This window comes from Poecilia latipinna, unplaced genomic scaffold (genome assembly GCF_001443285.1).
Source record: "Poecilia latipinna isolate Pla-1442-1.1 unplaced genomic scaffold, P_latipinna-1.0 Scaffold420, whole genome shotgun sequence".
NCBI lineage: Eukaryota > Metazoa > Chordata > Actinopteri > Cyprinodontiformes > Poeciliidae > Poecilia > Poecilia latipinna.
The window spans coordinates 334,180-345,522 of NW_015113036.1; the positions used below are offsets into that span (position 1 = coordinate 334,180).

At 40.6% G+C, this 11,343-nt stretch overlaps 2 protein-coding genes across 4 annotated transcripts in view; one reads left to right on the top strand and one right to left on the bottom strand.

The window, feature by feature from the left end:
- Nucleotides 1-4,977: 4,977 nt before the first annotated feature.
- On the bottom strand, nt 4,978-7,810 carry 42sp43 (P43 5S RNA-binding protein). The gene is made up of 9 exons (XM_015037827.1): nt 7,632-7,810; nt 7,456-7,556; nt 7,294-7,390; nt 7,107-7,195; nt 6,917-6,990; nt 6,740-6,820; nt 6,209-6,438; nt 6,069-6,122; nt 4,978-6,002 (listed from the first exon to the last, which is right to left on the bottom strand). The coding sequence occupies exons 1-9, from the start codon at nt 7,749-7,751 to the stop codon at nt 5,742-5,744; spliced, it is 1,107 nt and encodes a 368-aa protein (XP_014893313.1). The 5' UTR covers nt 7,752-7,810; the 3' UTR covers nt 4,978-5,741.
- A 2,583-nt stretch (nt 7,811-10,393) lies between these two features.
- The window catches only part of LOC106950766 (disintegrin and metalloproteinase domain-containing protein 11-like), a 28,148-nt gene continuing 27,198 nt past the window's right edge, over nt 10,394-11,343 (top strand). For 2 of the 3 annotated variants that reach the window (XM_015037829.1, XM_015037830.1), the window contains exon 1: nt 10,395-11,252. In XM_015037829.1, coding sequence (XP_014893315.1) covers nt 11,051-11,252 — 202 coding nt within the window. In that variant the 5' untranslated portion in view covers nt 10,395-11,050. Of the gene's footprint in view, nt 11,253-11,343 lie in introns of all 3 variants that reach the window. The other variant, XM_015037828.1, reaches the window with a different exon arrangement.

Below are 11,343 nucleotides of genomic sequence, written 5' to 3' on the forward strand. Positions count from 1 at the left end.
AAAAAAAGCTTCCACACAAATATCAGACTGTCTGAAGTAAAAAAAACAAACACTATCAATCTCTGTCTTCTTGGATGACTTTCAGCTTGCTGGTCACTGCTGTGTCTGTTCCAGTTTCCTAGAAACTGAGGACTCCTGCCTGCAAAGCCCATTTGAAAACCAGATCAATTTGCGTTGGCAAATTTTTTTTGCTGCCGTATGTGATACAATACACCACTAAGGTTTATTAGTCCACATGCTGTCTCTGCTTTATTGAAGTTTTATCGTTGCTCATGGAGTTGAGGCACTATTAAAATTTCACTCAAAGCAAACAGTGGGTAAAGTCGGGGTTAGACGGCTCAAACGCAGCCCGGGGAACGAGACACGGGTGAAATAAATGACATATTAGTTCAATAAAAGGTCTCTGCTGTGGGATCAAGAAACGGTAAAAGTTGGTCTTTTGAAGGAGTCATTTTAATCTTACTTTCAAAATAAAATTTTATTATCCAATTTGTGTGTCAGATGTTTATTTTTAATTTTTTTTTCTAGCTGGAATCAAACGTTCCATAATTTTTTTTTTACACTTGTGCTTCACAATTAATGCAACAAAATGAAATTATTAACCTGTGTACCTACAGTCTTGCAAAATCCAGTCAAAAATAACCACTAATTTCTGTGAGTGCTGCATGCAGTTTGAAACACAAACCACAGGATGAAAATGTAACCTTTCTTGAAATGATCTTGGTTGGGTTGCGAAGCAGTCTGCATTTCCTAAGTATATATTTTGTTGAGACAGCAGAAAATCCTCTGGAGAATTTACACCAAGCAGGTGTGCACGTGTACTGCTTTGCAAGCTGTTTATATTTATGAATACATTGTATATTCTGCATAATCGTCCGAGTAGGAAAGGTAGAGAAAGTGGAAATAAGCCATCAATGGTGAGTCACAGTCATTTGCAGTCGTCAGCGAGCTTCATACAGATACGCCACTGAATCCGGTAAGTCCACTCCTTTAATGTTGTATGTTAGATTAATTAAAAGCATGAAGGCCAGCCTGGAATCCATCTTCAGCATTTTTTATTATGCTTATCAGCACTGAAAGTACACCATATTCTCCATCTTTATTCTGCAATTTGCACTAGATACAGGAGAAATCCTGCCCATCAAGTCCAGAAGATGGGAGGATTTTCAGTCTACTTTTAAAACAGGCACAGACAAAGCTTTTTAAAAATAGTTTCTATGTCTTTGTCTCAAAGAAATGAGGAATGAAAAAAAGTTTCAGTTGTTTCTGGTTGGTTGTGTAATGCAACATGTTCACCAAATTCCATCTCTGATTGGCTGACCAGTCGTGGCAACCTCACTATGGCTCATCCGTCTTAGAAAGAATCAGAACCACAAGAAGCCTCGTCTGTCAGATCAGAACCGTGACTGATTAGAGTTGTCGATTAGGTTGGCAAAATACTTCTTGCTGCTGAACTGTTTTTTTTTCTTCTTCCCTATCCAATTAAACTGGGAAGACAAGCTTCAGCTTAACTAGCAAGGCTTGCTTTTTCCTTGTACATCCCGTTCCAGAGGAATCTGCATAGTGGGTAACCACTAATACCAAAGTCAGTTTCAAGCAAGAGGCGACACAGCAGCCTGGTTTTGGACCACATAAGGCTTTCTTTGTTCTGTTTGTGGTAGATGGCCAAAGCCAAGGGGACATTTTCAAATGAACTCGAGACTAACGTCTGCATTAGTTCCCCTTCTTAAGAGTAAAATGTGGTCTTAGGACTTCTGATTAGTTTAAAATCCACCTTCTTTAAACTTTTAAGAAAGGTCAAGAAATTATTTGATTAAAATATAAGCTTTTGATCAGATTGTGAGCATTCATTTCTTCCCACTTTTTCCCTGTAGATTTTTTTTCCTAACCTTGTTAAAATGCCAGGTTCTGTGATGAAATAATGAGTCAATTTCAAAACTTAGTCCAAACATGTGACATTTATCAAGGCAACAACCTGATATGTTATGCTTGTGAATCCTGAAAATAATACTTTTTGAAGAACATTTTGACATTTTCCATCAGTTTGTATTTTTCAGAGAAATCTGTCAGCGTCTGACATTTTGAATGCATTTCCCAAACGCTTTGCAGAAGCACCAGACACTTATTGTCCTCTTTACAAGACATTACAGACCTTTGACTGAATGTAGTTCTGAACTCTGGCCATATCAGTCTAAATTCATTTTCCCTCTCATTCAGTTATTCGTTTGTTGTTTTGGATGCATGTTTAGTTTCACTGTGATGCTTAAACTGCAATTTTGCAGCAAAGATTTTCAGTCAAAACTGGACAGCATTTGGAACATTTTCTTGTTTTGAAAAAAAAAATAACAGTTCCATAAAAAGAAAAGTAATCCCAGTTTATGATGCTGCCAGCACTATGATTTTCTCTGAGGACTGCTGAGTGGTTTTTGTATTAAACATATCTTTTGGAATGGTGACTCAAAGTTGAGTTTGGTTTCGTCAGGTCAATTTTAGCCAAACTTAAATGTTTTCTTTGAAAGAAAAGGTTTCCGTTTTGCATTGCTACTAATTTGTCCAGACATGTTGGAAAACAAAAAAAAAGAGAAGATTTTTATCACACGTAGAACACAACCAGAGCTTGGCAGGAAATCCTGGAGCTCCTTCAGCGTTGCCGTCAGCCGGTTGGCATCTCTGCTTTGACTGTCTTCAGTGCACCGTGGTAGATATAAAAAGCCATGGTGTTTTCATGACTGAAACATTTCTACTACAAGTCTCTTTTAAGTCTTATAGCATATCACAAGCTCATATTGCAAATTATGATTTAAGATGAAAGAGAAAAATGTGAAAAGGATACAAATAGAGTTGCAGTTTGTTCCTGGTTTGCAGATTCACTATGACTTAAGATGGGTGTGTACTCAAGACAGAATATTAAAATAAAAATGGATTCATTAAAGTTTAAGAGTTTCCCACTATTGTAACCAGATTATATATATATATATTTTTTTTTTTTATTCTAAGATTTATTTCTTTAACAGTTGAATTGAGCTAGATCACATTATGGTCTCATTTTTTATGTAATGAAAACCTGATATGACTGGTTCGTGTTATGTATATCAATTTAAAGAAGCATATCAATCTGCTACTAAGGTTACAGCCAATAACTCACTTATCCTCAACCAGGGTCACAAATGTAGAGAAAGAAAAGTAAAACAGGCCAAGGACAGTAAGGAATAATAGAAGGCAGAAGAGCCGATTTTGTTTGCACATGTGCAGAAGGCGTCTCCTCATCATCCACTTTCTCCTGTCGGTTTGGTGTGCATGTGCATTTCTGCTATGAAAAGCCTTAAAACAAGGCCATGGGAAAAGAAGAAACTGGAGTGGTTAAAGGTTTTGGGTCATCTATTCTGGAACATGCAGGCTAAATCAGGACATGACGACTGTAGTTAACCTACTTTGATTTATCTCCTTGTTTCGTTTTCTTTGCACGGCAAGAGTGCAGATTTTTTTTTTTTTTTTTTTTTTCCATTTCGGATTTTCTGTGAATAAGACTGGGGGAAAAAAGTGGGTTACTATTTAAATTAAAAATGCCTCAGCTGAATAATGAATTTTGCAAAATAAGATATGAGGTTGCAGCGTTTGGGCTTTGAAGTAGAGCAAAATTTTAAATACATTCATCATGGGCATGGATTTTACACTCATTTGTGGCATTTAATTGTCTTTGAACCATTTCTTTCAGGGTTGCTTGATAACATATATACTTAATTTTGAATTGTGTATTTTTGAGAATTATTTTGGGAATCAAACCCAGAACCTTCTTGCTGCAAGGCAACAGCTCTACCAACTGCACCACTGTGCAGCCATAATAATACAGGTGAACTACCAAATAAACACCTCAGCCCTATTGAACTATCCAACTAGAACTAACCCAACCAGTTTGATGTACCAGAGAAATTCTCCATTATGCTCAAATGTGTTCATATAGCTCTTATTTCCAATAATGATGCTAGATCTTACATCATTTTTAGCCACCCCCAAAGGGGAGACTGGTTCAAATGAAGGAAACCCAAAGTATATTAAATTCATGCCTCAAAACGTCACAGTAGAACTATAAGCTTCTGCAAATTTAATCAAACTTGCTTAAATTTTGCAACTCTAGGGACAGAAATGTTATCCTATGAAAATAGTTAAGTGGTTTTTCTTCAGTAAATGTCAAAATAATTTAGAATTACTTAATATACTTTGTGAAAATATCAGAAGTTTAATTATCTGAAGTTATGTCTTGCCTAAAGTCAAAGAAATCTAATTTGAAACTCGTCATGGCGGAGAAAGATTCAGTTTCATTTATTCCCCTCTGGCCTTTGTGACAAGATGCAAAGTCTACCTCAAAAAGTTAAAGGTCATGCTTTGTGGGTAATCGACATGGCATTTCCTGAAAGCAAAGTCCTAAAGCTGAGGTTTACAGTTCGAGTCATAGATTTGCTAATCAGGTTATTTACCGGCAACAGGACATGCAGTTTCTGTGCCACTGATGAAAGCCGGCAACATCTAAACGTCATAACGGCAGAAATTTTTCAGCTGAAGCTAAAAAGAAAAATGTTCACCTTTCTGAAACATCCAGCTTTCCTTAGCATTTGACTGAAAGCCACACTGCACATCCAAAGCAATTTTAACTTGAAGAGGCAGTCATTAAGAGGCTTTTATCTTCATTTTGTAAGTAAGCTTTACAGCTAGTACACCCAAGACAATTAGATGATTCAGAGAACAGCTAAGGCTAGCTGTGAGTAACTGCAAATGGAAACTGTGAGCTCGACTGAACATGCAAGTCAGCTGTTGTAACTCAATGTTTGGGGCATGAAGCGGCTGAGCAGATAGCCGGAGGCTGAAAAGCAGAGAAATTGACCTTCAAAAGAGGGGCGAGAAACTGCATTCAAACTTTATCTGTCAGCCTGTTACAGATCTTTGAAATTAAGCTCACCCTGCTTCACTGAAGCAGGAATCTTTCAACAGAAACTTACAATGATTTATTCAAAGACAATGATGAATAAAAATTATTTTCACCTGCTAAAGGTCATTACAGATACGATTTTAAAGCTTCGAGAAACATCTTCACTCCTAAAGGCCAAATTTAAACCAGTTGCAAAACAAACAGAAAATATCTTTGAACCCAAATCTGAACTCGACTTTACAGCTTCTGATACTTTTCATTTTGCCTGGAAGATTTCAGCTACAGAGAACATCCACGTCACTGACCAGGAAAGCTAAAATAACCCACTTTTACTTAAGTCCCAACTAGCAAGTCATGTTTAAAGTGTTGAGCCATTTTCTCAGATGCGTTCAAAGCCTTCATCTGGCCAAATATGCAGACTTTGTTCTAATCCAATCCACCCACAAAGTTACTGTGATTCAGCGTTTAGTCATGTGCAGTTTTGTTCATTTCTATTGAGCGCCAACCAAAATCTGCAGCCCAAGCAGGCGAACAAGGGCTGCAGGAGGACAGCAGCTGTTTGAGTGGGCAAACAAGATGCTTAGCATCGCAATTAAAGGTCAATGAATAGCTGATCACTTGTTGCAGACGGGCAGACCCTGCAACAGAATACCAAGTCAGTAACAGCTTTAGGTTAAACAAACTTATTTTATTGGGTCAGCGTACAAGAAACTCAGAAACTTAGTTTTCTCCATGTCCTCAAGTCATAAAATTAGAGTTAAACTAAATAAAAGGGCCCCAATTAATCCAGCAAAACAAAATGCAGTCATTGTGTGCATTAACTTCTCACTGGTGCAGCTTCTAGGACCTCAAAAGGATGGGGCTGCTTGATCCCAAACAAGTCCCGTAGGTTGACTTCTGGGTCCACATAGTGAGGGATCTTGCGTTCGTTGAACAGGCCAGAGAGGTCCGCTTCCACTTTGGCACGTCTGGAAATCCGCATTCGAAGCGCGAAGAGGCGACCCAGGTTCTCCTCGACGAATGACCGACTGTTTCCATTCAGGCGCTTCTGCCAGGTTTTCTTTGGCCTCTTCCGTTTCTGTTGGGATAAAATAAAGTTAAAATGACAGAATTCTCAACAAAATCTCACACTTTGAAGCGTTACCATTATTATGGTGGCAGTGGGATCATGGCGAAGAAGGTGCCTTTGCAAACTCTCCTGCGCGATAATAAAAAAGGTATTTAATTTGATTCTAGTCAAATTCAGTCATGTTTATTATGAAGGCGATGTTTTCGGATACCAACCCTCATGGCGAACATCCGAGGGCAGTCGGGGAAGGAACACTTGTACTTCAGCAGCTGAAGGTGCACCTTGCGGATGTGGTGCTCCAGGTTAAAGGTCGTGGAGAAATAGGCCTGGCAGTTCTCTCTTGGACACACGAGCACGGGCTTGTGGGAAGCATGGCTTCGTTTGTGTCTGCGCAGAGAACCGGCTTTCTTAAAGACCTTCTTGCAGACCGAGCAGGTAAAAGTACCTGTGAAGCAGAAGTGATTAATCAGACGCTGCATCCAAGACATGATTATTTTTAGCGAGACTTGACCTAAGAGAAAAGCTTATTCAGGATGAGAAAGTCGCATTATATTTGCCTTTGACTTTCTGAAACGCATTAAAGCGATTCAGAATTTGATACTGCACCAGTCGCTTTCTGAAATAAGATTTCATGCAAAACTGTAAATCTCAAATTAATCTTTGCTCATCACAAACAGTCTGAGCCAGCTCTTGTTCCAGCTGCATTTTTAAGCATGGCAAGTTTTTTTTGTTTTTTTTTTTTTTACCTGGGTGTTTGGCCATGTGTTTCAGAAGTTTTCCCCAGGTGTGTTCAAGAACCTGGCAGCCATCATGATGGCAGCGATAACCTGACAATGCAAAACAGATAAAAACCTCCTGACGACATTTTAAAACGTCTTTTCACAGATTAAGAAATGCCAGCAGTCGGCCGGTAGGAATCAAACCTGCATGCTTCTTCTCATGGGCTTTGCGGGCAATATGGGAGTTGAATGTTGCAGTACATCCACCTTTAGTACATCTGTACATCCAGACAGAGTGAACAAACACTAAACATTAGAAAAATGTTACAAAAATTAGCAGTTAAAGTGTAGTAAACTGCATTTTCTTTAAAATACAAGCCAAATTAGTACATACTTGAACGCTGCTGGCACATTATGCTCCTGTAAGTGCAACTTCAACATTCTGCGCTTCTTGAAGCTGAGTGCGCAGTTCGGTTGGCTGCACTACAAAAGGAAAGTTTAAAAAAATTAAAGTTACTCAATGGCTTCAAACTGAACGCTACTTTGTCGCCATCTAGTGGGCAAACGCAGCCGACACAAACCTCGAAAATGTTTTCTTTATCTCCATGAGCGACGCGCAGATGCCTCTTCAGCTTGTGTGCGAGGAAGAAAGCTTTTGCGCAACCTTCAATATTGCATCTGAACACCAGAAGTAAGAATGAGACGCTTGTTGATGAAGTGCAGATTAAGTTTGGCGTACTTACTGGAACTGCCTCTTCCCTTCGTGCTGAAGCAAGTGGCGTCTCAGGTGGCATTTCCTCTTGAAGCTACGGCCGCATCCAGCGATGGCGCACAGACACGGGCGCTGTGGGGACGCACGTTAACATGCGCCAGCTTTGAAAACAAGCGATGCGAGAGTTATTCAAAGCATTTGCCTTACTGCTCCGGTGTGCATAGTCTCGTGTTCTTTCAGCTTCCACTCCCTTGGGAAAGTCGCTCCACAGTCAGCGTGGGTACAGGCGAACAATCGCGTCCTCTCCGGAACACCATTCATCGTCATCCAATATCCAAAGTCTTGGCGCTGCTGGGAGGCCGCCGCGTTTTCACAGCTTCTCTTATATTATCTCGAACACAATTAACTCTAATTAGTGAGCAGCCGGTGAGTCAGGTTTTTTTTTTTTTTACTTCAAAACAAAAGCTGAAACTAATTAACCTAATTAAACGTACGGGGAACACAGACATCAGACACCAGCTGCTTAGCATGCCTCCCACAAGGGACTCATGAAGTGAGGTGACATCAGGTAAACGCCACAAGGTGTTGACATGGTTTACATGCTCATAACCCGAAGAAAAAACTCTTTTCTTGCATTACTAAACAAGTAAAGAATTATTTTTATTTCAGCCAACTGTTTTAAGTTGATTCGATTCCCAGACGACGTTACATTTGAAGAAAAGTTCAAAATCTGCCTATGCTCTTTTTTTAAATGTAAGTGTAATGTAGCTTTGTGAACGATAGAGGGCAGTGTATCACTTTCCCGATCACAAGTGTGTCTCAGTAAATCAAAATGCATAGAAAAGTGAAAGAACTACGTTGACTCATTACACATTATTGGAGTGATGTCCGTGATGCTTTTATTTCTAGTGATTGATTTTTTTTTTTTTTTGCTTACAGCAAATGGAAATTAACTTTCTCATAAAAAAATAGAATGCCTTAAAATACCTGCAAATGTTTCCTGAGCCTTTACACCAGTGTTTCTAAACCTGGTCTTTGGGGGGGTCAGTGTCCTTCATGTTTTAGATGCATCTCTGCTCCTGCATGGAGCAGAGATGTATCAGGTGCTGCAGAAGCCTGTTGGTCACCCATTCATTCAGGTCAGGTGTTTGGCAGCAGGGAAACATCTAAAATATTCAGCGCTTGGGTCCCTGAGAACCAAACTTAAGAAGCAATGCTTTTTAAGCCACAGGCATCCTGCAACTTCCAGAGTTGTCTCTGCAAAACGCGTGAAGCAAATCATTTGCAGGACTCTGGAGAACTTGACTGCATATTGAGGAGGTAATTCTCCAATTTGATACAGGTGTGTTAAACCAAGGACACAGCTAAAAGTTGCAGAAGACCAGCCTTCGAGGACTGGAGTTTACTCTGCACTGTATCTCAGTCCGATTTGGTAAAAAAAATAAAAAATACTGACTTTCAATCACCTCTGGCACAGTGTCATCATATTCCAGAAGTTGATTTTATTTTCTGGGAGGATTCATATATAAAAATAAAAATAAATATCCCTTACTGATGAATTTGCCTTGCCACCATCTTCATGCATGTCTTCTTTCCCCAGTGATGTCTCAAGAGGCTCAATTAAATATTCAGAGTGCACATGTGCCTCCATTAGTGGGAAGTATTTAGGTTGAATACTAGAAGAATTTCCCTCAGCAGGGGACTAGAGCCTGGAGAAAACAAGACTGAGACATCAGCACAGTGCAGATTATTAAAGTTCATGGATTAAGATCAATCAATTAAGTGCTGGCTTAAGTATGAAATCCTGAGAGATGTGTAGAATTTTCTGTCCACTGCATGACGTTTATGTAGTGGCACATCCAGATTAGTATTACTTTTACCCATCTTATCTGAGCTGTGCAGCAGCCATACTGAAATCAGAAATAGGCTGTCATTTATTACTCTAACCGTGTCATTTTCACTGGGAATGAATGTAAAAACTGCTGTATTTGACTTCGTTCTGGCATTATTTTTTATAAGAATATGCCAAGATACCTTGCTTTAAAATATAAAATAAGATTTCACAGAAGACATCCCACATGTTCTTTATATGAACATGAAAAATGTTAAGTATGCAGTCAATCCATGGTTGTGGTTTCCTTGTATGAGTTACTGCATCCATGCAGTGTGGCATGGAAGTGATCAACCTGTAGTTGCGCTGAGGCCTCAGGAAACCCAGGATATTTTGCTGGCCAATCAATGACATTGATATCTTGGACTTTAAAGCCAAGATATCAAGTGTGTGACTAGCTGCCAAGTTATGCTGAGGAAAAAAAAATCAGTAGCTCCATAACGTTTGTCAGCAAACGACATTTCCCCTTAGCCACTGAGTCTGGTGAATCTTGGAAAAAGTGACTCCGTCCACACTCCACCGTCCCCAAACTTTCAAATGGACTTTGCTTCACGCATTTTCTGAAGGTTTCTGTCATCCCTACTGCTTTTACAGCTTTTACTGCTACACTTTTTCCTTGCATTAAACTTTCCGTCAACATGGTATGCTTGGATGCATCACTCTGTGCACAGCCATTTTCCTTAGCAACGACCTTTTGTGGCTTGCTGTTCTTGTCGAGCAGTGACTGCTACTGCTGGACAACTGTCAAGTCAGATGTCTCCCTCTTAACGGCATAAAACATATCATAATGATAATAATACAATATTTCTCTATACATTATCCGATTTAATATTTTATGCAATAGTCTAATTAGAGAGAAGTTTGAAAGATTTTCGTTTCTGTTTGCAGATATATGTTCCTCCTGTGCATCAGCAAATGAGAAAACGATTTCAGTTTTCCTTACCTGACGCTGTTAATCCATTTAACGCCTGTCAAGGCTTTGTGATACTTTTTTTTTTTTCACAATTGTATTTCAGTTTCAGGAGAAAAAAAGTAGATCACACATTAAAGAATTTTGATTCACGTTTTATTGGAAAAGTCTAAATGAATCTGAACTGTCTGAGCTTGTTACCACAGAAACAAACTTGAAGCGTTAAGGCAGCGATGAGTCAGGGTTGTTTTCGCCTGATCGTCGGGACACACCTTAATCCCCTGCAGACCTGCAGCCTTGTCGAGATGGCAGCCTGAAGTGTGTGTCTCCGCCGTTCAAATCCGCACATTAACAACCTGAATGAACTTGTTCGCCGATCTCCTTTCTGGCTCTTCTTAGGCCGTGTTCTCCAGCCGTCGGACTGCCGCATCCTCTCCCTGCTCAGCGCTGCATGGCAACGGGAGGAGGAGGCTGCGCGGGATAAGGGAGGGTACCGCGGCCCCACGTGTCCTCCTCGCCGCAGACCCTTCGCAGTTCTGCTCGGTTTCCCATCCCTCCGTTTCCGCATACCGCACACACACATATACAACTCCAGCCATACACCCTGCGCCTACTACGCATCGGCGCAGCGCTGCGGAGCGATGCATCCGCGATGCGCGCTCTCTTGTTCCTCGCCGATCCCATCGCCGATCAGTCTGTAGGCCCGGATCGATTCATTTTTCATCTTTCTCATATGCAAATCCGGACTCTCCGTGGCAGTGCTGACCGGAGCTGAGAGGGCGAGAGGTAGAGAGGGGGGAGAGATGAGAGGACGCGCATCATCAGATGTTTAGCAGATTAACTTTGGATCCTCGCCATCATCTCTGCTGTGCGTTTTTTGATCTTTTTCCTCCTCTCCACCTGCCGGGCTTCTTGACATTTGGCGGGGGTTCTCCATGCGGTAATCGGAGGGAATATGTGAAAATCATGCTGGCGGTGTGGTGCTTCATGGTCTTTGGTGCAGTGGGCGAGAGGCTTGCGGTGTCAGGTAAGCGAGGGGGAGGTGGAAGAGAAGTGGGGGCTGTTCGGATCGAGAGCGGGAGCACCCTTTTCGTTTCCTTTGCATTTCCCCCCCCCCC

Coding starts and splice junctions, on each gene's coding strand:
- 42sp43 (XM_015037827.1), bottom strand. CDS start 7,751: ATGACGATGAATGGTGTTCCGGAGAGGACGCGATTGTTCGCCTGTACC. Junction 7,391..7,455: donor GAAGGGAAGAGGCAGTTCCA/GTAAGTACGCCA, acceptor TCTGGTGTTCAG/ATGCAATATTGAAGGTTGCG. Junction 6,123..6,208: donor CTCGGATGTTCGCCATGAGG/GTTGGTATCCGA, acceptor ATTATCGCGCAG/GAGAGTTTGCAAAGGCACCT.